This window comes from Esox lucius, chromosome 2 (genome assembly GCF_011004845.1).
Source record: "Esox lucius isolate fEsoLuc1 chromosome 2, fEsoLuc1.pri, whole genome shotgun sequence".
NCBI classification, from domain to species: domain Eukaryota; kingdom Metazoa; phylum Chordata; class Actinopteri; order Esociformes; family Esocidae; genus Esox; species Esox lucius.
This window is the reverse complement of record NC_047570.1, coordinates 30,976,510-31,002,510: the sequence shown is the minus strand read 5'-3', so window position 1 is coordinate 31,002,510 and position 26,001 is coordinate 30,976,510. Positions and strand designations below refer to the sequence as shown.

The 26,001-nt window shown below is 45.7% G+C and overlaps 1 protein-coding gene across 3 annotated transcripts in view; it reads left to right on the top strand.

Annotated features, from left to right (window-relative positions):
• Nucleotides 1-26,001, top strand: part of elp4 (elongator acetyltransferase complex subunit 4) — a 68,845-nt gene that overhangs the window by 26,495 nt on the left and 16,349 nt on the right. For 2 of the 3 annotated variants that reach the window (XM_010876159.4, XM_010876150.4), the window contains exons 8-9: nucleotides 5,534-5,642; nucleotides 9,969-10,075. The exons of the other annotated variant lie outside the window; for it this stretch is intronic. In XM_010876159.4, coding sequence (XP_010874461.2) covers nucleotides 5,534-5,642; nucleotides 9,969-10,075 — 216 coding nt within the window. The remainder of the gene's footprint in view (nucleotides 1-5,533; nucleotides 5,643-9,968; nucleotides 10,076-26,001) is intronic. 3 annotated transcript variants of the gene reach the window in all.

Below are 26,001 nucleotides of genomic sequence, written 5' to 3'. Positions count from 1 at the left end.
CCTAACACACATCCTAGGGATTAGCGGACTAGGATGAGACTGAACCTTCGCATGGTTTCACTTTTCTTTTTTTTTTTTTACTTATCTCAGTCACACCTTCTCACTATGTCAAGGCGATGAATACACGTACCTGCTGTGTTTACTCCAGATGGACAGGGGGCAGCGTGGGCTAGAATGTATGCCTTTTCTACTGTCTGTAGAGCAACATCATCATGTTGCCAAGCGATACATCATGTCAGACAGCTGAACGGTTAGCTGTAGGCTGCTACATGCATGGAACAGTTTTGGCTGGGCTCTGTCGGACTCTGGGGAGATGCGTTCTCACAGGTCCTTGGCACTTCAGCTACTGAGCCCTGTGCCCTGTCCGCGCCACCGCTGATGTCTGGGAATCTTATTGATCCAGACAGAAATTGTGAGTTGACAAATCACAAGGCACATCAGTGTGCAAATGTGCGCGTGCTCCTTTGCGTCTGTGTACAATACTTGGTTACAGTGCATCTAATGTGGTGAGGCTGACTTCCTGCTGCCCTTGTCCAGGAGACATGATGGACACAATGTCTTGTTCTTCTGGGGACATCCTAACCCCTTATTGGGTAGCTTCCAGTGCCATCACAATGAACAAAAGTTTTAAGGTTTCTCCCTATAAACAAAGAACCAAAAGTCATTTTTTCATAAGATGCCCCAAAACAGTATTTGCTAATGCTGTATAGTTTAGTATAGTAATTGTCATGGAATAACTGTCGCCAATTTCATCTTTCTTGTAATACGAATAAACATGATCATACTGACATTAAAAACAAATGTTGCTGAACATCCTGTTAGAGACGCACAGGCAGCATTTAGAAGTTTGCAGACTTGTTACAACTTTAGCTTTGTATATTATTTGGCATATTTGTTTATATATATATATATATAGATGTACCCCAAAAATTTATTTAAGAAGTCTTTTTTTTTATATATGGGAATGCCAGTGTCACATATTAAAATTGTTTCATAGGTTTCTGGGCCAAATCGAAGGTTCTGTCAATCTAGCGACTGGGGGACACTCCTATGGGAGGTGTTCAGATCCCCACTCCACACGGAGAAGAAACTAATGTAATTTGGCGTGGCGTATCATTTGGCCGGAACAAGGAGTTTTGGTAGCCAGGCTACGGGTCCCACTTGTGTGTGTGTGTGTCTGTCTGTGTGTGTGTTGATGTGTGTGTGTGTGTGCGTGCGTTTCTGTGTGTGTGTTGGGCCTGGAGGCTGCTCTGTCGCGTCCTCTGTGGGCCATGTCATTGGACCCTTTTGTTTTGACTGGGCCTCTTGACCTTTTGGGCAATGCCACCCAATCGCTCAATGGGACGACTCTCTATGCTGGCATGTTCCTCTGGGAGTCATTCAGCCATTCATCCATCCTTCAGACAAGCAGGGTTTGCATAAGGCTCAGGCTCCAATCCAGTGGACTGTTCACTGCATTCAGACAACCATGAAGTGAAACTATTACTGTATCCTCTGGTCGTTGCTGTGATCGCATGGGTCTTTGAATGGTGTGTGTGTGTCTCTGTCTGTCTGCCCATCTGTCTGTATCACTCTGTCTCTCTTTCCGTCTGTCTGGCTGTCTGTCTTCCCGTCTGTCTGTCTTAAGTCTCAGCGTGGAGGCGGAGTCATCTGCTGGGGCATATGGCAGTGCGTGGCCCTCTCCCGACACATCAGCCATAGAAACACAGTCTCTAGAACAGACATGTTGACCTGGCATTATGAACCTATTCTTCAGTGTCTATCTAGGCTGCAAAATAGCATGAAGTTTGAACAGCAGTATGTCGTTATGGTGACACACAGAGACAGACTACCCAGTATCTACTCTGCCAACATTCATATACCATAGCCTATTGAGGGGTCAGAAATGTAAGCAGTAAGAGGGTATCTTATACTGTAATGTACAGTTGATGTGCACATTAGCATTTTTCCAGTTCCATCTAGATCAGGTCTACACCTGTCTAGATGTAGAAAGATGAGAAGTGTTTTGAGGGTACATCTTTTTGATTGTCTGTTTACAGTTTGTTGATGTGGCTAGCATAGTCCTGTTAGTGTTTGTCGAGCAGATGGCCAGTCACTGAGATTTACCGCAGGGGAAGTAGTACATCCCTTCTACTGACTGTAGCTCTGTGAAACACCAGATGTACAGGACCCCCAACCCTTTCCCGAATGCTAGGATGGACAACAGATGCCTCCATCGGATGGGAGTGGTCACTAACAGTCCATCTCGGGCCCGCCTCGCCAAACCCTTCTAATCTCTCTTCTACTGAGTTGTACATGCACTGTTTTCTTGTGGTTGCGAGTGTGAATGGACTGGCCTGATTGTAAAACATTAAGGACAGAGGGCTGTGTTTCTGATGGGTGGCGTTGGCCTGCTTTCAGTTAGTTGGTGAGCTGGTCCTTCTCCGTCTAGACTAGACCTGCCAGACCGCTGGCGCTATCCATTATTAAACACTGAGGGAGGGAAAGGGACTCCCTGAAAGCCTCCTCACACCGCTCAGCGGCACAGTCCATCTGAAACTTTAATCAGGACCGCGTCTCCCTTACTCATCACACACACTCCCCCCACCCGCACTCCTTAACCCCCAAAATATACCCAAATGTACCCGGTCAGTGTCCCGGGCCACCCGACGGAGCAGCCATCTAAATTCGACCCTTGGTTACTATGTGTGTTGTGGGGGTTTGGCTTTCACCGCCTCAGTTTAATAGTGTTTACATATATTATGTAGATGTTATTTAAATGAAGCACAGTTGTTGTAGTCCAAACATGCTCCTAGTTCAGCTCAGCCTGTATTCACTTCCTACTGCTTGTTTCTTAACCAAGCCTAAGGGCTAGTGTTCCTTACAAGAGAAATAATTTTGTGCTGGACAGATTTATCTTGGTTTGCATAATTTCTTCGCACAGTTGATACTGTTGTCTTTGCACCGTTGATAGTTGTCTTCGCTCTGTTCATACAGTTGTCTTCGCTCTGTTCATACAGTTGTCTTCGCTCAGTTGATACCGTTTTCGTCGCACAGTTGATACAGTTTTCGTCGCACAGTTGATACAGTTTTTGTCGCACAGTTGATACAGTTTTTGTCGCACAGTTGATACAGTTTTCGTCGCACAGTTGATACAGTTTTCGTCGCACAGTTGATACAGTTTTCGTTGCATAGTTGATACAGTTTTCGTCGCACAGTTGATACAGTTGTCTTCGCACAGTTTATACAGTTGTCTTCATACTTGCAAAACTCACGGGGCTCTCTATTGAAAATATGGTGCACGCTACCTCAGAAGATGCCTTTTCGAGCTATAGATCTTTGCAAAACAAAATAATGTTGCGTCTCAAGTCTTTCTTCATATGTGTCAGAAAATGTAGTGTAATGTTAACTGGCCCTAACATTTTCGTAAGCAAACGATAATATACACACACATTCACCCAATTTTCCAACACACACATACACACACCATCAGGCTCACAAACAAACACATTAACACACTCTTGCACATTACCATTTGTGTTCAACTGAGTGTACACAGATACATTTAAATACCCCCATGACAACAAATACCCCCATGACAACAATTACCCCCATACCAATGAATACTACTAAGTTCCCACATCTAGGTAGACGCTAGGCCTTGCAAAGTACATGTGCCTCTTCTGGTTAGATGCTAACTGCATTTCATTGTACTGTACTCGTTCTGTTTAATGACAAAGTTGAATCTTATCTAGTCTAATACCAACGAATACCCACATGCCGGTTTATACCCCATGCCAGTTCATACCCCCATGCCAGTTTATACCACCATCCCAATTTATACCCCCATCCCAATTTATACCCCCATCCCAATTTATACCCCCATCCCAATTTATACCCCCATGCCAATTTATACCACCATGCCAGTTTATACCACCATCCCAATTTATACCCCCATCCCAATTTATACCCCCATCCCAATTTATACCACCATGCCAATTTATACCCCCATCCCAATTTATACCCCCATGCCAGTTTATACCCCCATGCCAATTTATACCCCCATGCCAGTTTATATCCCCATGCCAATATATACTTCCGTGCCAGTACCCTAGGCTGTACAGAAGAAAGATGAGGCCCATAGAAACATTACATGCCTTTGCATGTGGGTTGTTCAGTCGGCTCGGGGGACATGAACTCATTGGCTCTGAGTTGGTTCTCTGTGAGGTAAGAATTGAATTGCTTCTTTTCACAGTCCTTTATGAATTATGGAAGGAAGTCATGTGAGCCGGATGTTGAAGTGGGAATCAGTGGAAAAAACAATACCTGTGCACTCGATACCCCCGTTTTAGTACCAAGCTTAGGGTTTGTAGTTGTGGATATCAGGCCAGGATGACCATCCATTGTGTCAGTGTTAGTTTCAAACCTGTCCTGGTGCTGTCCAGTTTTTGTTTACTATTTTTAACATTCAAGTAAAAAAAAAAGCAGGCTTCTGATTGGTTACAACAGTTGGTCATAGCTCGTGAGGCGTTCATGTTTAGAAAAGCATTGGTGGATGAAAATCATTCATGTATAGGTTTAACATACGTTCATGTGTACGTGTGCGCGCGTGTGCATTCACATGCATGAGAGAGAATAATCAGATCTTTCCACAGATCGCTGTGGATCGACATGATCTGGACGGCTTGCAGGTGTTTTGGAATGTTTTTGTTTGTGGCAAATCCACCCGGAGATTGTGTTTAGTTGGCCTTCATCAGCCAAACTCTTACCCCGGGTTTAATTGCAGTGTGTGGCTGACCTCCGCCCGTAAGTGCCCCAAGCCCTCACTGGGGGACGTGCACACTTTAAAAGTAGGACACAAATGAAAAGAAGGAAGAAAAAGAAAGGATGAAAAGACATGCGGGCATGAAAACTGCATTAGGAGATGGCAGCCTACACAGAGAGGATGATGTGAATGATTTAAGAGGTTGGATGGATGAATAATGGATGACTCTCTCCCTACGTCCCCTCTCTTCCTCTTTCTGTCTTCCACTCGTTCTGTTTCTCCTCTCCTGTCAGGACTGAGAAGCCTGACCAGCAGGGGGAGCCCTCTTCCTCAAGCCGTTCTCTCCCCTCGCCCTCCCCCCTTCCATATTGTGTGTGTTGTCAGGGTAGGTGTGTCCCTCCCCATCTCCTCGTCTGTGTGTTTCTATGGTACGTAGATGCACTTCGGCATCTCTTCTTTGCTGTCCTAGTGTTTACCTTCAGCCGCCCCCCCCCACACCTTTTTCCATGTGACCCGCCTAACGCCTCCCCCCTTTCTCCACATCTCCCCCTTAACCTCCTCACCCCATCTGCAGGCAGTGAGGACCTGGAGATGGGTTGCGATGACCTAATTTAATTTTGGCACTGATGATTTGTCAGGAGGTTTTTAATTACCTGTGTTCACGCTTCTCTCTCTTTCCCCTCTCTCTCCATCTCTCTCCCTCTCTCTTTTTCTCTCTCTCTCTCTCCATCTCTCTCCCCCTCTCTCTTTCTTCCTCTCTCGCCCCCTCTCTCCATCTCTCCCCTACAGAATAAAGCTCTGATGGGCAGAATAACCAGGTTGTGTGACACGGCCGTCGCTCTAGAGTCATTTAGAGGCTCAGAGAGGGAGACCAACCCCCTGTACAAAGATTACCATGGTAAGACACTCGCACAACAAGGCCAGGGCATTAGGACGAGGTCTGAGGGTAGGCGTGCATGTGTTTGTGCGTGCGCGCGCGCGCATCCGTCCGTGCGTGAGCACGCGCGCTGGCCGGCCCCTTGCAGGACAACCTAGGCTGTCAGGGCTTGTTAGTGTGTAGCTGCTCAATCAGACGTGCTTCTCACTAGACAGGCCGAGGGGGATTCAGCTGCCACGCCGCTCCCCTCCCCCAGCTCCCCTCTCACCCCCCAGCAGAGCTCTTCTCTCCCCCCTCCCTCACCCTTTTTCATTCCACACATACACACGCACACAACCCCAGTCCCATTCCCCTGAGGCCTGGAGCAGAGCAGAGTGGACCGACGCTGGGGAATCGATATTCACACCGTCTCACTCTATCTCGTGTTCTCTCTACATGGATAGGAGGGTAGTCTGCACATACATGGAGGACAAGACCCAGTAACAGGATGGAGGGGAACAAGTCATTCAGCTCTCTCTATCCTTCTTTGATCTCACTCTATTTCATCCCTTTAAGATTCTTCTCTGTCTCTCGCGTGCTCTTTGTTCATCTGTCTCTCTCACTCTCTCTCAGTTTTTCTCTGTCTCTCTGTTCCTCTGTCTCTCTGTTCCTCTGTCTCTCTGTTCCTCTGTCTCTCTGTTCCTCTGTCTCTCTGTTCCTCTGTCTCTCTGTTCCTCTGTCTCTCTGTTTCTCTGTCCGTCTCTCTGTTCCTCAGTCCGTCTCGCCGTTCCTCTGTCTGTCTCGCCGTTCCTCTGTCTGCCTCTCCGTTCCTCTGTATCTCTCATACACATTCCCTCTCCCTTTCTCCATCACTCACTCACACTCTCCCTCCCACACATAAAGGTCAGTTCAAGCGAGGGAGGTATTTTTAGTCATGCCTCTCTCTTGCTCTTTTTCCCTGTTTTTTTTCTCCCTCTTTCTCCCTCTTTCTCCCTCTCCCGCTCTCCTCCTCTGGTTAGGTGGCGTACAAATGGCTAAGTAATGAGGCCATCAAATGTTATCTTTTGGTTTATTCTCCAACACCATATTTTATTTACATTCTTCCATGTCCCATAGTTAAGCTCGTCTCCTGTTCCGGCGTAGGCAGACTGCCGTTGTTTTTATTTGGGTTGGTGTTCAACCACCTCACACGAACACGTATCAGTGAAACATACAGTCTACCTGAGGATTTGAACCCTATTTTTTAAAGAAGTATTTGACCTGTAAGAAGGTGTAGTGTACAGCGTCACTTTAAGAAATGTCAAATGTCTGATTATGTTTTGATGGTCGATTATCAGTGTGTATGCATTTGAGTTGTGTGTGTGTGTGTGTGTATATATACATGTCTGTGTGTGTAAGCCTGTGTGTATGTGTGTGTGTGTGTTTGTAGCAGCAGTTCAGGGCTGCTCAAAGCATGCTGGGATGCCTGTCACAGCAAATCAGGCAATAGGAAATCATCCAAGTGTACGGAGAAGAGAACCACCATCCCCCTCTTTTTCTTTTCCTTCCCTTGCTCCCTATCCCTCTCTCTCTTTATCTCTCTCCTTTTGTACCATCCCTGCCTCTACTTTTCAGTTTTATGAAAATGTCACTTTAGGGAGCGAGGGAGGGTAGGAGAGGCTGTGAGCGGGAGAAAGGCAGGGAGAGATGGAGGGAGAAAGGCAGGGAGAGATGGAGGGAGGGTGGGAGAGGCTGTGAGGGGGAGAAAGGCAGGGAGAGATGGAGGGAGAGTGGGAGAGGCTGTGAGGGGGAGAAAGGCACAGAGAGATGGAGGCAGGGAGTCTCTTCCTATGAAAAGTGAAGCTATTTATTTTCTAACAAAGCCTTCCATCTAAAACAATCATTGGTGAACACCTTTGACTTAATATAGGAAACATTCAAATTGATGTACAGAAAGTTCTATAACACGCACATACACACACACATATACAGTGGGGAGAACAAGTATTTGATACACTGCCGATTTTGCAGGTTTTCCTACTTACAAAGCATGTAGAAGTCTGTCATTATTATCGTAGGTACACTTCAACTGTGAGAGATGGAATCTAATACAAAAATCCAGAAAATCACATTGTATGATTTTTAAATAATTAATTTGCATTTTATTGCATGACATAAGTATTTGATCAACTACCAACCAGTAAGAAGTCCGGCTCTCACAGACCTGTTAGATTTTCTCTAAGAAGCCCTCCTGTTCTCCACTCATTACCTGTATTAACTGCACCTGTTTGAACTCGTTACCTGTATAAAAGACACCTGTCCACACACTCAATCAAACAGACTCCAACCTCTCCACAATGGCCAAGACCAGAGAGCTGTGTAAGGACATCAGGGATAAAATTGTAGACTTGCACAAAGCTGGGATGGGCTACAGGACAATAGGCAAGCAGCTTGGTGAGAAGGCCACAACTGTTGGCGCAATTTTAGAAAATGGAAGAAGTTCAAGATGACGGTCAATCTCCCTCGGTCTGGGGTTCCATTCTAGATCTCACCTCGTGGGGCATCAATGATCATGAGGAAGTTGAGGGATCAGCCCAGAACTACATAGCAGGACCTGATCAATGACCTGAAGAGAGCTGGGACCACAGTCTCAAAGAAAACCATTAGTAACACACTACGCCGTCATGGATTAAAATCCTTCAGCGCACGGAACGTCCCCCTGCTCAAGCCAGCGCATGTCCAGGCCTGTCTGATGTTTGCCAATGACCATCTGGATGATCCAGTGGAGGAATGGGAGAAGGTCATGTGGTCTGATGAGACAAAAACAGCGCTTTTTGGTCTAAACTTCACTCGACATGTTTGGAGGAAGAAGAATGATGAGTACAACCCCAAGAACACCATCCCAACCGTGAAGGATGGAGGTGGAAACGTCATTCTTTGGGGATGCTTTTCTGCAAAGGGGACAGGACGACTGCACCGTATTGAGGGGAGGATGGATGGGGCCATGTATCGCGAGATCTTGGCCAACAACCTCCTTGCCTCAGTAAGAGCATTGAAGATGGGTCGTGGCTGGGTCTTCCAGCATGACAACGACCCGAAACACACAGCCAGGGCAACTAAGGAGTGGATCCGTAAGAAACATCTCAAGGTCCTGGAGTGGCCTAGCCAGTCTCCAGACCTGAACCCAATAGAACATCTTTGGAGGGAGCTGAAAGTCTGTATTGCCCAGCGACAGCCCCGAAAGTGGCCTAAAATCCCTGCAGCAATGTGTGCAAATCTGGTCAAGAACTAGAGGAAACGTATGATCTCTGTAATTGCAATCAAAGGTTTCTGTACCAAATATTAAGTTCTGCTTTTCTGATGTATCAAATACTCATGTCAATGTGATTTTCTGGATTTTTGTTTTAGTTTCCATCTCTAACAGTTGAAGTGTACCTAGGATAAAAATTACAGACCTCTACATGCTTTGTAAGTGGGAAAACCTGCCAAATCGGCAGTGTATCAAATACTTGTTCTCCCCACTGTAGTTCCAGTGAATTATAGTCACCTAGGCAGTTACTTTGAAATAGGAGTCTGTTTTTTCATGTTCAGCCTCATTGTAGGAATTCCCAAATGTTGCCTGGATGCTTCAAGTGCTCAGTCGTGCAGCTACTGATTGGGAGAGATAGAAATAGACAGGGAGGGACAGGTAAAACACAAGTCCCTTCTTCCATGGGGGGGCATTGCTAACTTGTATTTGTCCTGTTCCTCCTTCCCTCCTAATCCTAATCGCAGGTTTATTACTGCGATTATAGCTGTGAACTATCTGGCAATTATAATTTATTTTGGTTCATAAGGGTTGTATCTCAATAGTCTGCAGTGGGAATAAGGGATGTAATCCCAATAGTCTACAGTGGGAATATGGGATGTAATCCCAATAGTCTACATTGGGAATATGGGATGTAATCCCAATAGTCTACAGTGGGAATATGGGATGTAATCCCAATAGTCTACAGTGGGAATAAGGGATGTAATCCCAATAGACTACAGTGGGAATATGGGATGTAATCCCAATAGTCTACAGTGGGAATATGGGATGTAATCCCAATAGTCTACAGTGGGAATAAGGGGTGTATCTAAATAGTCTACATTGGTCATAAGGGGTGTATCCAAATTGTCTACATTGGTCATAAGGGGTGTATCCAAATAGTCTACATTGGTCATAAGGGGTGTATCCAAATAGTCTAAAATGGTCATGAGAGGTGTAACTAAATATACTAGTGACTGGTGGATGTAAAACTTTTACAAGTTTCCATATCAGTAGAGGCAAATAGAAGGAAATAAGGAAATGTAATTTGTTCTTCATCCTAATTTGTTCTTAATTTGTCTCTCTGCCCAACGTCCTACCAGGTCTGCTAAATGTGTGTCAGGTGCCCCATCTAAACTGCCTGGTGTGTGACCTGCCTGACAACAAGGACTTGGCCTTTAAACTCAAGAGGAAGCAGTTCACCATTGAGGTATGCCTTTGTTGCCTGGACGACCCTTCGGAGCGTGAGGTTACATAAACCACCTAACAAAACAGCCTCAGGTCACATCCCTCTGGTGCTGGACAACACTGTCTCTCTGTCTTCCCGATGAACTGATTCAAGCACATATTTAAACGGAGAAAACCCCACTGTGCATCAACTCTGTTGTTGCTTGCGATTGGGGTTTCAGCCAGGCTGTCTGTAAAAGCACACTGACAGCTGCTGATTTAAAAAGGGCATCATGAAATCCGTGAATTGAATTGAATTGAATTTGATTGTTTGAATTACCTGCCTCAACAGCCAGCTACTCGTGTTAGGATTTCACTAGGATTCACTAGGATTTCACTAGGATTTCCAGTGCAACAACAACTCTGGAAAGTGAGACATGTCAAGTTTATGGGTCGCTTGCGTGGTTGACAGATGTAACCGCAGTTACGAGGAGCTTACTAGTTCCTAATCATACCTTGGTAAATGACGGTTGTGTAATACTTCAGCAGTAACTGACACTACTCCGACTTGAGAATTGAAAATGACCCAGGCAGACCATTAGAAAATGAGGATGAGAGCAGACATTGTGTCATGTTTTTGGTGTTTGGGTTGAATAAATGCGTGTCCATGGGATGTGGTTCTGTCGGGCGGTCCTTTGGGCTGTTGTCCTGTCAGGCGGTCCTTTGGGACGTATGATATTGGCTCTGTCAGGCCGGTTCTGTTTCAACTTCAGGAAACCCCACTGCCACAAGAACAACCAAGTGCCCATTTTCAGTCTATTGTACATATGCAGTATCCTACTTTAACTCTTCTGGCGTTGGTGCTGTGACTTTGCTAATACACAGACACACACACACCATTTACATCTTTACTCCCCTAATCTCAAGCCCCCAACCCCACCCCTCTCTGCCCCTTCCCTGACCCTCTGGCCTCTTTAGCTGGCCACTCCATTAAGGGCCCCTCAATGTCTGTCTCCTCCGCCTCTTTGACCCCCCCCCCCAAGATACCCCAATCCAGCTCTAAAGTGCAGTCACCTTCCACTCTTACTCATGCTCTTTTGCCACAAACACACCCACACACACGCACACCCACACACACACACACACTAACTGTTGTCCATTTCTCAGTGGCTCTTCCGATGGACTCATCATTGGCCCTCATTACCCCGTCATTACCATGTTATTACCATGTTATTATCTTACTATTACCGTCACACGCTGTCCCGTTAAGGGTTACTCAGGGAACCCATTGTCTCTGATTGGCGGCAAGAGGGAGTGGGAGGGGCTCATCTCCCTAGTCAACCTTTATCACACTGTCTCCACCCCTCCCCTCCCTCTCCCCCCCCGACAGAGAAAGCCCAGTTGGCTGTACGTTCGTGGGGCCCGTAGAAGTTGAGGCGGTCGTCCTTAGTGGAGCTGCGCGCTCCGTAGGGAGCTTGTGTTCCGCTGCTCCAGGCGGCACGCGGGGTGTGGGGGCTCCATCTGTGAGGGCACTGCGTGTGGTTGTCTTGGGAATGACAGCCAGTCCTCTTATGTAAGAGTGGGAGAAAAGGCGGAGGGGAACGCCGAAGGCTTCTTCCTACTGGGTACAACACATGTTGACATAAGCCGACACACAATATGAAGTGTCAGTCACCGGTGGTGATCGGTTCCAGAGGATGTCTTTCACCCCGTCACCCGTCACCCATCACGCCAATCAAAGAACGGATAAGCTGTCTTATTCCCGCCTTTTACGTACCGCTCCCCGCTCCCTGCCCACACTGTGATTGGCAGCCGACTGTTAGTGCATGGCATTCTGGGCGATGCGTGGAGGGTGTCGGCGGCCATTTCTGCTGACTCACTGCCTCGACCCAGGTGTGTGTGTGTGCGCGTGTGACCACCTCCTTGCCTGCGTGTGTGTATGTTTGCGTTCTGTCGGCCTGTCTCGACATGGCTGTGACCCATTGGTCAACGGTCTGGAAGGACTGTTGATTGGCAGGTGAGAGAGTGAAGGGGTTCTCAGCCCACACAGAGATGACAGATCACTACAGTGAGAGGAGTAACTGCGCACCACCTCCTCCTGGTACACCACCTCTTCCTGTTACTCCACCTCCTGGCACTCCTTCTCTCCCCTACAGCTGCCTGCATCTCTGACTCTGTTTCTTACCTCTCGTACCTTCCTCTCATCAACTCTCTCAGTTTTCCTACCCCTCCCCATATCTTCTCTCACCTTCTTCTCTCTCTCTCTCCTCCTTTATATTTAAGGGTTTCAACGTTTATGAAACATTTGTTTTTACGTTTTCTTTATTAAAGAACCTATGATAAAAAATACAAAAAAGATCATCGATTTTTTTCAGTTTTCAGTAGGCATTAAACATGTTTTAAAATGGATAAAGGCATTTCGAATGTTATATCTCTTTCTCCGACTCCTTCACTTCTCGGCATGTCAGGCCTGCCCTGCCAGTGACAACCAACACGCTCTCCCTCATTCCGAGCGCAGATACCTGTCTGTTGTTATGGTCCTGTATTCCTGGCCACTGTCCCTATTTAAGTGCCTTCTGCCCCCTGTGTTTGCTGTCGGTCATTGCGAGGTTCCCGTGCCACTGTAGTATTGTTTCTGTTTCAATGTGTATTTGTGAGTTCTTTTATTAAAGGTTCTCTGTTCTCTACGTTCTGCCTTCAGCGTTACACACTCTTTGTCTTACCGCTGTTGTAATGTTCTGTCTCTCTGTCCCCGTCTCTGCGTCTGACTTTTTCAAAGTATATTTCTCCTCTCCACCTCTCCTCTCTCTCTCTCTCTGTCTATAGCTCTATTAATATTTGACAAGCATCTCTGACAGGTGATTGACAGCTCTGGCCCTCACCAGTGAGGTCAAACAGGATAGCAATAGCTGCACGTCATAACCACCTTTCAAAGCAACGAAGCACCGACTATCGTTCCAAACCGCAGCTCGGAATCTTCTGTTTCGTGTGTGGGTTAGCGCCTTTGTAACACGCAACCGTGCCTGCGCCCAATGTGTTTTAGGGGGTAATTCCATTTTGTTTCGTCACTCGCTGATTCAACATGTAATTGACACCGGCTGGGTTCTCTACCGTATTGCAGTTGTTCTACATTGAATGTTTCGGACTGTTTTGTTCTAACAATGTTTAGTGTTTTGGGTTTTCTGCGGATCCTATTCTGGCCTCTGCTTTCACAGGACCTAAAGGTTGTCAAAAATATCCTTAGAAACATTACCCGGGTGCGTGGCCAGGCTGGTGGACTCAGTGGTTTTGGACTCAGTGGTTTCAATGGTTCCGTGATTGGGTTGCCATGTCCACCACCACAGTCCCAAAGAGTTCAGCTGGCGGTTAACAATCATTACTCACGATGCCTCAGGGCTGATTTAACCCATGGCCCTGTCTAAGCAGGTAGATACCGAGGTGTCAAAACCAGATTGAAACACACTCACGCACATGTTCGCACACAGACAGAAATACACACACTCCTCCAAACACACAGGGCTCTCAGACAGACTTGTGTTATTTGCACAAAGTCGCACGTCAGGCGTTCCTCTGAAAATGCAGGTTGCTCAGCTTACCTGAGATAGCTCGGAAGAATGGTAGTAACCCAATTAAGCTCCATTTACCCTTCTGTGACCCCTCAGACTGACAACGACTCCAGAGTGCCGTGGTGGGGTCGGGTTGACAGGTGAGGGGTCAGCTACGGTGTTAGAGTTGGATATTTGTGTCAAATCACTCTTGTCTTATGGTCGGGAGACAGGGGAGGCCCCTGTGGGGGAGGTCAGATCCTGTCTGGGGGTGCATTTATAATCCTGACACTCGTTCAGTGTTTTGGGTTTTTGTTGTTTTTCAGCTCCACTTTTTGGGGTCTAGAGCAAAGAGGAACGAGAGAACTAGAAGTTCGGGCAGGAGATGATGGGGAGCGGCCCAGGGGAAGTGAGATATGGGTTAATGTCCCCCTGGCGTAGAGGAGATAAAGAGGTTCTCAGAAATAAGGAGTGATGAAAGGAGGCTTAAGATGAGAGTGACTCTTGAGGGTGGAGAGTGTGGGCTAATGTCCCATGGCATGGCCTCAAAATGTCTTTAGAAAATCGTCTTGTTGCCCCCCCCCCCCTCCCCCCCTCCCCGGGCCAATGTTTAAGGCCAGGGGTGCCGAGGGAGGCGTGTTAATGGACCTATGAGGGAGGAGGTGAACTGAGGGGTGGGGACCGAGGAAAGAGGGAGGCGGATGCAGTGAGGAGCTGTTAAGTGATTTTAGGGTCAGGTTTAATTAAAATGAGGGCTCCTCTTCAGAGGCTCTAAACTAGCTGAGAGAGAGACTGAGACTGAGAGAGAGACTGAGAGAGTGCTATGAGAGCAGTGGAGAAAGATTACAAAGATTTTTAACTTTTTCTTTCTCACTGACATTGTTCATTATGTTTTTTTTCACACTTGCTTTGCTGGTGTCAACACATGTTTCCCGTGCCAATAGCGCCATTCACATTTAACTGTATTTTGACTTCAAATGAGAGATAATAATGAGGAAAATGGAAAGAAGCAGTAGAGAAAGTTGATTGGAGAGAGAGGTCTGTATTTTTACTTTCCGGGTACAGTGCATATTGTCTCTCTATGTCCCTGTGCTAGGTTATACAGAGTAGTATTGAAACTGTCATCCAGGCTGGGTGGATATTACTTAAAAATGTATTAATTTAACATTGCACCCATCCCAGCAGATAACTTTGTTAGACAGTTAATTACAAAGGAAGAAAGAAATCTGCTAAAATCCCATGAGCCAGACTGGCAAATAAAAAATCAAAACACAAACAAAATCAAAACACAAGAACTCGTCCCATTTCCAATAGATCAGCCAAATGAACGGTAGCCTTCATCACAAGCGGATTACCAGACTTTGAATAATATTCCAAGTAAATAATTGATACTCTTCCTCTTTCTGTCATAGCGCACAGGCCCTACTGTGTTTTTGGGCCAAGGTGTGTGTGTGTTCAGTTGGTGCTTTGGCTCGGTGTGGGCCAGTACGTGGCACGCGAACACTTACCAATGGGGAAATATTCACAACATACATCTGATCTGCATTCATAATTCAGCAGTTCTTTGTCCATTCCGCGAGTGTGTTGAGAGACCGTTCCTTACAGAGTTTAGGTAAGACTGGCTAACGGTGTCTGTGGGTACAATAGGCTACTGTAGTGTGTGCGCATGTGTGTGCGAGTGTGCATGGGAGTGTGTGTGCCTGTGTCTACGTGAACACTCCCCAAAGTAGACATCTATTTGTCTGTCTAGGACAGTGAGGTGACATCAGCTCTCCAGTCCGCTGCCAGTTGATCCAATCGTTGGTATTCCAACATCCGTAGATATCAGCATGGCCAGAGGGCTCCTATTGGTCAGTAAGACCTTAGACATACATTTTCTCTCTCTCTATATATATATATATATATATTTATGTGTGTGTGTATATTTATATATGTATAAATTATAGATTGACAGATGATGAGGGAGATTCTTTTTGTTTTGTCGTGGAAACATTTGATGTTTAGAGTTCAGAGAGGGCCCTGGGTGAAACTAATTTACTTGTTTTTCCGAGAGTCCCCAAAGAAGGGACGGGATTAGAGTTCACAGTTCTAGTCTCCGATTCCCAGAACGAGGATTTGATCGGGAGTGTGGCCAGACATTTTGCCCTACGTCCAGCCTCTACGTCCAGCCTCCGCAAAACAAACCCATCCCAAACAGCAGGTAGAGAAACAAAGCGGGTGAACTGTAACCCAGTGAGACGTCGCGGCCTCCCTCCTGCCATGCGGTGTAAGGCAGTGGTCAGCCTGAGCCGGCCCTGGAAGGGAAGCTGTTCCGTCCGTTACCACGGAATCCTTACCCGGGTGCGGCAGCCGTTCACCATACATTAAATTATGCCAGGCTAGCTGGGGCAGACTCAGTTCAAACCAGATTAAACGATCATGGCTAACTTCAACTCCGATTAGAATGTTACTACGACGAACGGGCTATGGGTCATTGGTTGTTCGCGGGGAAGGGGTGTGTGTGTGTTTGTGTGTTGGGTAGCGACGCCCGCGGTTATGGGGGAGGGTAACATGAAATCCCTGAATGTACGTGATGGTAGTGACTGGGGTGCTAAAGTTTAATACTGCTGCTGTGGGCTTTGGTCTGGATGCCCTCGGGATCTGAATGTGGTATCACTGTGCTTTAAGTTCCGCTCTGCCACGTGGGCTGTGTTCAGGGCTGTGTTTAAAATAAATATAGATTTATTTTTATGTATTTTTATATTTATTAATGAGTGGAGGAAAATTAACTAACACCAAATTACTTAAACCAAATTGAAACTGCAGAAATTATTGTGGATTTTCATATCTAATCTCTGGGATTAAATATCTTCATATCTAATCCTACAGTTTCTTGTCTGTTACCAGTAGAATATCTTACCCGTCGGCTCAGGGATTCAAACCAGCTGCCTTGTGATTACTGGCCCGCACTCTAACCATGAGTCTGTCTGTGACCCCATTGGGCCTGGTCAACACACTGGGAATGCTACTTCCCAAAAAGTAATCCCCCACACCCCAGAGCCTCCCCCTAAAAGTTTTCCGTCCTTAGAGTAAAGGAGAAATGTGTCATCATCGGCACAAACATCCAAAGTCGGAGCCGTTCAAAGGTGGAATGTTGATCCGAAGCAGGAGAGTCGAAGCCCAGAAATGCTCTCTGTTTCTACCCTAAAAATAATTTTCCCACACTCACACTGCACAGTGTGAATAGGGGTCAGAAGGGTGTGTGTGTGGTGTGTGTGTGGTGTGTGTGTTGTGTGTGTGTGGTGTGTGTGTGTGTGGTGTGTGTGTGGTGTGTATGTGGGGTGTGTGGGGTGTGTGTGTGTTTGCACATGTGTGTGCACACGTGTGTGCGTGCATGTGTTTGGACGTGTGTGCACGTGTGTGTGTGCACACGTGTGTGCGTGCGCGTGTGTGCACGTGTGTGTGTGCGTACGTACGTGCATGTGTGCGTACGTGTGTGTGCGCGTGCTGGCGTGCGTGAATGCAGAGGTGTGTGTTTATTTTGGTCATGTTCAGCCAGCCAGCAAAAATGTGGCTAAAATAACGTCTAGTTTGGAGCCTTCATAATAGACCTGTTTTGTTTCTCTAGCCAACTCTGAAGGATTGGTGGACAGAGAGTTAGATCCGCTTCCTCGGCCGAGCGTTAGCTGTGTGGATGGACTACCTCATAATTACCCTTGTCAAATTGTGATTATTAGAGTAAAACTTCACTGCAGGATGTATAGCTTCTGTAACCGCACAGTAAATATTACACTTAAGTATGAACACATGCATTTTTGATAAAACGGATGATTCATCCCGGTCTCTTGTATTGCAGTCCAACACATCAGTGCTTTAATATCTCATCCGTTGTTTGTTTGTCAATACCACAATGTGCTGAGCTCATTGGTTTCCAAAGGAAACCATCTGGGCCCTTTGTGTGGTTCCTCTCCTGGTCTGCTTCATCACCCTGGCACTCTCTTTACCACTCAGTCTGAATACGCTTGGGTGTAGTCAGGTCAATTTAGAAAAGCGCCTTCTCTTAACAACTTAAACATGTGATAGCTATATAAACCAGTGCTCATTGAGTGAGATTGAGCCGGGAAGAGCGACTGTGGACCTGAATCTGTTAGTGGTCGTGAATTTTACGATGTCCTGTGTCCCCTTTCCTCTCTGAGGTCACAGGTGGCCATTGAAAGGGCCCGAGCAGATGATGGGGGACAGTTAGAAAAGCTCTAGATGAACCCTGAATAGACTTTAATTACAGCCACTAGATTATTCAGGGGCCCAAATGAGAGTTTGGGACAGCCCCCTCAAACTTCAAAAGAAAAGTTTTTTTTGGGGGGGGGGGCGGGGGAGGCACTGCTTTTTTTGGTGTATGTTGAAGGGGTCGGGAGTGTTTTGGGCCGTGTGTGTGTGTGTGCATGCGCACGCTGGTGGTTGCATAGGATGGTGTTGTGATCTCCAGTGTGTGTCCCTTTGACAAACTGGTCTTTTGTCCCAAATGAGAGTGAGTGATGATGAGTGACAAGGGCGCTGGGACCAGAGGAGCAGACTGGAGCACCACACTGCAGCTCAGCCAAACAAAGACCTGCCCTGGTCCAGGACACCAGTGGCCGTTTCCTGGCATGGCTTTATGATTTGTTTGTTGAATCATTAATAATGATGTCATTTTGGAGTCAGGGAAGGGACAGTCGGTTGTTCATCTAATCCAGGTCTGTTGAACTGTGTTCCTGAAAGCCTGAAACGGTGTGGTTTTTCCATCCTCTCCTCATTTCACACTGATTCAGGCCCGTTATTAACCACCAGGTAGGAACACAGGACTGAAAACCTCTGTTCCGAGCTATTTGTGACCTCGAAGGATGACCTGATTGTCAGAGAAGCTCTTCTAATTCCAGAACCTTTTTTGGGTGTACATTACATTTCCCTCGGTGGGTTGTATCATTCAGCAGAATGGTTCAGACTACTGTTACCTAATAAGGGACAGTATGTCTACAGTAGCGTGTTGCGATATTATTTTTTGACAATATTAAATTGGTTCTGATATTTTCTCTTGATAACTTTTGCCTAGGTAGTTGACACTAGCTAGGGTTAGTTGGCGGTAACCTGTCGGTACCAAACTCATGACCCAACCTTTCATGATAAATGAGATGGCTACGATGACACAATCTGCTCTTCTTAACATCGATTTGCATCACTACCGTTTCTGTCTACGGTCCATTCCGCTACATGTCGTTTTAAACTGGATACCCAAAACTTGCCCCGTCTCTACATGTTAGACTGTGTTAGACTCTACTTTTTACCTCAGTGTCCAGCATGTCACTGGACCCCAGGCCAGCAACAGCCCCATTTTATAGTCAGCCAATAAAACGGATGATTAAATAGAGGCTGGGCCGTCTCCTGGGGTGTCATCTTGGGGGCGACATTGTGGAAGTGGGGATGGCCCGGTGCTTGGTGTCTAAGCCAGCTACTTTGTCTATTGGACCACTGTGTCTGGTACCTCACTGTGATTGTCTGTGTATGTTACATGATACTAATACAACTGTAGTGCACTGCATTAGATGAGCCCCCCCCCCCGGCCAGCCCTCTCCCCCCACACCGTCACGGCACTTTGTCTGGCGCTTTCCACTGCCCTCCCAAACGTTCATCATCCTCCTCTCCCTCCCTCTCGCTCTCTACGACGGTTTTGGTAAGAAAAAAACGCCTACTTTTTCTCTCCCACATCTCCCGTATTCTGCTCGCTCAGCCCTGCCACACTAACACACACACACACACACACACACGCACTGCACACTGTTACACACCGACCCTCTAACTCCGTTCATACACAACCCCTTCTATAATCGCTGAGAAGTGTTTGTATTTTAGCGTGCGAGCCAGTCCCAGGGGACCTTGGTCTGCTGGCCCGGGGATGGGCTCTGGATGGCGGTTAGCGAGGAGCCATCTTTTCTCCCCTCCTTTCAGCCCTGCCTCCCTCCCTCTTGCGTAGCAGCGGCAGTGATTGTAACGGGGGGTGACAGCTCACCTCTCTGTGGCGTGCCTACAGACGTCAGAGAGGCCAGACCCCCCCACCCCCACCCCGCTACCCCTAAAGACCCAGGAGGGTACCAAGGTTATTCCATATGTTATTTACTGGAGTTTTGTCTTGGTAGAGGGGTGGGTTTTGAGACCTATAGTCTGAATCCACTTTGTTTTGTCCCTGTGCCCAGGTTTTACTCTTTCGTATTTGTGGGAAACAAAATCCCTACAGGAATAATAAAACGAGGACAGTTTGACCTTGTGGGGGCATGTTAAACTAGTGTTAGGCTTAGGAATAGTGGTTTGGTTTATTGTTAACGTTAGGTTTTTTGGTAGGAATGCACCGATATATTGACTACCAATCTGTATCGGACGATAATAGGCACAGAATGTCATAATCGATATTGCCAGTTTGCTTTAAAAAGTACTTTTTTTAATGTCTTTTTTTTACTACCAACTGTGCTTTCGTATTAATCGTTTTTTTTAAATATTAAGTCTAATACTTTACTTTAAGTCTAATACTCTATTTACTAAATGTGTATCCAGTCTTTTGTGGTTACAATATATTGAAAGAGACATTTTCTAGGATTTAATTTGAATTTGTTAATGTCAGAAGTGTCACAGAAGCTGCATTTGCATGAAAGTGACAAAACATTGATATCTCCATCAGGTGATGTGTTAAGAATAACAGCTAAAGGTATCTGCTGACATCTTTATCATGGGTTCATCCTCTGTTTTTAATCCTCAGGTTTGGGAAGATGTCATTATGAATTGGAATAACAATGGGGTCCCCACACGGATAGTAAAATGTGAGGTGTGTGTGTTGACCTTTCACCATAACACCATCATCCATGTTGTTCCCTGGTCCTTATCAACCTAGCTCTCCCACTGTTATGTAGAAACCGCACTGGGTTTCACATCTTTTACAGTGTTTTTTTGGAGAGGACACAGCAATATGTGCTTGTGAGTACGCATGTGCATGCATACAAAGCATGTCATGGATTGCCAAAGCAAAAGTTGGATGCAACCAGAGAAGTGAAGAAACATGATCCTGATTGTATGAGAGGATTTTTGCTCATCGCTTCAGAAGTGAAACTTTTCTCTCAGTCGCTGCAGTCTTTAGGGTGTCTCTGAGCCCAGTTTTCTTGTCTTGCACTATAGCATGCAGAGCTCTGAGGATGTTGAAAGTTAAAAAAGTTCCCTGAGATACTGCGCTTGAAAACCACTCTGATGTTCATCTCTGCCTTTTCCATCACCAAAAATATCACATAGTGGGGGAGTAAATCTGTAATGTAGAATGTAATATTTTAATCAGTGAAGTTTTTCTGTTCCTGTCATTTAAGGTGTGTGTGTGTGTGTGTTGCCCTGCTGTGTGCATAAGAACTTAGGCTCATAGTAAGATTTTCTAAAGTAACTGTCCAGAAAAAAAAAAACTTTTAAACATATATAAAATATTAATATTTTCTGGCAACTCAAAACCCAAATAATGTTGTTGACTTTTTAGTAATATTTAGGACCAACTCATAGATTTGAAAAGCATTCAGACAACCCCAACTCAATCTTATAATATAAAAAGAACATTCAACAAATGTCAGAGTATGACGTCATAGTACTGGGGCAGCCAATCAGTGCTCTAAAGAAGGATTAGCCAATGGGCCAATCAGCTCGCATTAATATTTCTAGTAACTGGTATTCGCCTAGTGCCACGCCATTTAGTTGTTGTGATACTTCTACATCATTCAAACAAGGTTTTAAAAATTCTTAATAAAAACATTCTTTATTTATTATTATTAAGTAATTATTTCATATTTCATGAAAATCTTTTTTTGCAATAGGTTAACAAATCTGACATTCCTTAAGAAGTTAAAAGTGGTATTAGTAGCATCAGGCAGTGTATCTGTAAAAGCACTTTGTGACCACTGGGCGTGTGTTAAACGGGAGCCCAGGTGGGCGTGTACCTGGAACTGTGTCCTAAAACCCAGCAGGAAAACACTGGATCTCCAGGACCCGCCCCTCACATCACCCAGCCATGGAGGGTGTTTATGACCCTGCTTTCCTTAGACATTCACCCCTTCACACTTCTTTCCTCTGACATTCACCCCTTCACACTGCTTTCCTGGGACATTCACCCCTTCACACTGCTTTCCTCAGACATTCACCCCTTCACACTGCTTTCCTCAGACATTCACCCCTTCATACGTTTGTCCCAGGTTATGTTGGACCTATATATCCTGTCCTTTGCGCTTAGTATGTCTTGTATGACCTGAACTCACCGGTTCCAATCTTCCCTTCAGGAATCTCTTCCTCTAATGTCGGCTGACACATTCCAGAAAAGAGCCCTTGTAATGGAACAATATTCTCTTCTTTATCACTGACAGCATGTCATTGCAGTGACACCAAACAGCTCTGACAGTGTTGTCATTGGTGGTTCATGTTAATTATTCTAAAGAATTGAAAACTCACTTCCCTCTAACTGGCTCGTGAAAAACATGGGTTGTTCCCATTTGGGCCAGGTGTTCACTTTGGACACGCCTTGGGAGGGCGGGCCTTATAGCAGGTTCAGGGAGTCTGAAACCAGAGCATTGAGAGGTTGGGACAATGAGTGTGGAGATGAGTCTGCAACTACACAAAGTCGTATTAAAGTGTTTTAAGAGAGTCCAAACTTCCTCTGTCTGGTTTTAAAGCCTACTCCAAGACAAGGTTGTGGTTTTGTGCAATTAACAGACATGGGCTGGTGTTTTGAGGTTTGGAACTGAACTAAGTCAGAAACCACCAAGTGAAGGAGCTAGAGACTTTGGGCTGGCTCACTGAACACTGGTTTATGGGTTTAGTATAAAGACTGTTTTTTTATTGGGCGCTGTTTTTTGGTTATCTTTGTAGGTGGAGTAAGGAGAAGAGATGAGTGAGGCAATGGCCAGTCGGAGAGATTGGTTTCATCTTTGATTTCCAGTGCTTTCTCAGTGTGTTTTTAACACACGCTTGACCACTGACCAGAAGTAATCTGTGATACTTTGGTGTCTGTCCTCAGTGTGGCATACAGTAGACTTTTACCTACACCCACAAAGGGTTAAGATGTTTGTAATTCCAAATTAGGGCTCCTTATGCAGGGACGTCTGCATTGTAAATGTGTTTGTCGTTTCGTTGCCTTCTTAATGGGAGTGTCATTTACAGGTGGCGGCTCGCACCCTGTTAATATTCAGGATTGACTGGGTTTTACTGGAACATGCCGGGGTGGCTGGGTGGCGGTAGGGAACACTTGTCTCCTGACACGTCTGCTTCTCAAACTCAGCAGGGTCCCAGCTCATTATCGTAGCACGCGCTGACAGAGTGCCGTGATTAACATGGAAATTGGAATGTAAATGAATCAGTTCATATGAAGACATTTATCAAATGTCAGAATGCAGGTACATGGCGTCTTGATTTGCCTCTCCCTGACTTCCTCTCTTGTTCCTTTAACTAGCAGAGGCCTGGAAACCAGGCGTTTGCATGGGCGACTGTATCGTTCAGTTTAACCCTGTGAGGGATCAGTATGCCGTGTATAAGGGATCAGTACCCCTTATTAAAAAAAACATATTGGTTGGAATGTCTCAGTCCTTGCTCTGTCCACAACGGGAGTACTGAACAAAAGAGTTTGGACTTACACAAGATGACTCATCTTAAATATGTCTTAATTGCTCCGGTAAGACCCTAGGATATGTTTAAGTGAGACTGTCTGTTTTGCTCACTATTAAAACCACAATGGGTACTTTTCTTTGAGACCAGTTAGTCAAATAGTGTCCTGGGGTGTTCTGCAGTGTCCTGGGGTGTTCTGCAGTGTCATGGGGTGTTCTGCAGTGTCCTGGGGTGTTCTGGGGTGTTCTGCAGTGTCCTGGGGTGTTCTGCAGTGTCATGGGGTGTTCTGCAGTGTCCTGGGGTGTTCTGGGGTGTTCTGGAGTGTCCTGGGGTGTTCCAGTGAGCCTTTGTCTGCATTATAGACAACATAGCATGGTAGTTCATGCACAGCACACATTGTAATACATTATTTTGTAAAATGGAGCTCTTTCAATATCAATGTTCTGCAAGTGGACTGACGTGAGTGATGCATGATCAGAGAACTTAACCAGAAGGGAGGACAATGTCCTCGCATTTGGGTGTGTATTATAAATATGAGGACATTTACATATTTCCAGGACATTCCTTTTAGGCATAAATGCCGTCGACCTTGCCAGTCCTACAAAGTAGGTTAACATTGCCAGATTGCATAGCTAGCATGTTTGGCTGCGCAGCTTTAATATTTCTCACACTAACCGCATAGCTGGAACTCATTGAGTCTCAGACCTCAGGTGTTTTCCTGTTTATGTGTGATAGTGCGTGGGTGCTTCCCCCATAGCGCTGTGCACAGTCCCGTGGGAACTCCAATGTAGCAGGCAGAACTCCACCCGTCCTCCATATTCCCTTCTTGTTTTCTCAGACGATGTTAGGCTGAGGAGGCGCAGGCGTCTCTCTGTGCCTCTGTGTTTGTCCACCTTCGCGTGCACGTGGTGCGTGCTTGGGCTTTTTAGGATGGTTATACACCAACTCCCAGTTGCACCAACAACAACACTTTACATAACAGGGCTCTGGCATGTCTGTGCTCCTCCACCCACCCCCAACCCTGACATGGCATGATGGCCTTGCCCTCGCGCTCCCAATTAGCCCTCTATCAGATAGGAATGCCCTGCTGTCCAATTCCATCCATCAGCTCCCGCCTGATACCTGAGACCGATGGAGCGGACGAGGCAAATGTTCCCAACACTTTCCGTTTAACTGGAATCTGCCCCGGTTAAGTGATTTGCTTGCTCAGGTGAAGTGGGCGTAGCTCACGTTGGGATGAGCCGATGCAGGTGGAATGGTAATTAACCTTAATACTGATGTAAGATCAGTTTGCTGTTTTTCTTGTTAATGGTCAATGTTACGATGCATGGATGGTAAGTTGATCCTAGATTTTTGCCGAAGGGCAACTTCTACTCTGAGCGTAATACATCCTGTTGATTTGATTTTAATTAGTCATGTCCTGACAGACACATTTTGTATGCCCTACCCATCGCCTGACTGGCCAGGTGTCTAACAGGAAATGATTAGCATGAGAGCAGGTATGAACACACACGCTCATCCATTTATTTTGGACAACTCCACTGGGAGACGTTTCTTTTCTACATTTCCCCTCGGGGGAACAAATCCCTCTTTGGTTCCTTCTTCTCCACAGCAGTCGAAAACATTATCTAGTTGTGAAGGGGAGAGTGAAGTTCTCCCCATCAGCAGCAGTGGTAACCCCTGTCTGAGGTTGGAATCGACAGGCCAGGGTTTAAACCGTGCTGCCGGATAAGTATGGGTCCCGCAGAGGGCATTGCGATTGCCCGTCACTGTCCACGTTTGGGGTTAGGGTTAGTAGTTAAATACATTTGCTTTGCCTTATTATGCTCTACTGACTCTTTGTGGTGGCTTGTGTGCCTGTGAGAAAGAAGGCTGGAGTGTGTGTTCCTTTCAGCACTTTAGGGTTACGGTCTAAACTTCCTAGTTGAGCAAACGGCATGATAACAACCAGAACGCCATCAGAAGACACATTTCTCAGCTTTCCCAAGTCTAGCCCTGCGTGAGAGCAGCTCCCCCTTAGCCCTGTCGGAGCTCTTCTCGGTCCTGGCACCCCATTGGTAGATCCGGGACCAAGAAGCTAAACCAGCAGAGTCTGTGCACACAAAGATATGAGTGAGATATCTTAACGGTGCGCTCCAGTTTAAGAGACAAAATATGAGTGGATTCCAATTCTAACCTAGTGAATTCCATGGTTTGGCAGGTGGCATTCTCGGGCGTGTTGACAACTGACAACCTGTCATGTTGCAAAATTAGAGAATTTTTGAGGCCCCTTAAACATTTTAAGCCTACAGTGGTGTACTCAAATGTCTACACCCTATTGAAAATACAGCTTTTGTTCATGTTAAGGCTCATGAAATCAAGACAAATCATGTCAGACCATTTTTCACCTTAAAATAAGATATTTTAACCAACAATATTTAAATAAGCTAAGGGAAATGTATTGGAAAAATAACAATAAAAAAATATATGTAAAGCCTTTGTTGTGGTAGTGGTTTTTATTGTGTTTAGATGGAACCAATACTATTCCAAAACAAAAAACATGTAAAGCCTTTGTTGTGGTAGTGATTTTAACTGTGTTTAGATGGAACCAATACTATTCCAAAACAAATCAAAGATAATTTTATCATCTGACATCATCATACCCGTGAAGGAAATGCTACCAGGTACCAATTAATTACTACTTAATTAAACATAATGTAATCAATCAATCAAATGTATTTATAAAGCACTTTTTACAAAACACCCAGTTAATCTGTCCAAATATTTTTTGCACCCCAATTTAGGGACTATGTGCAAA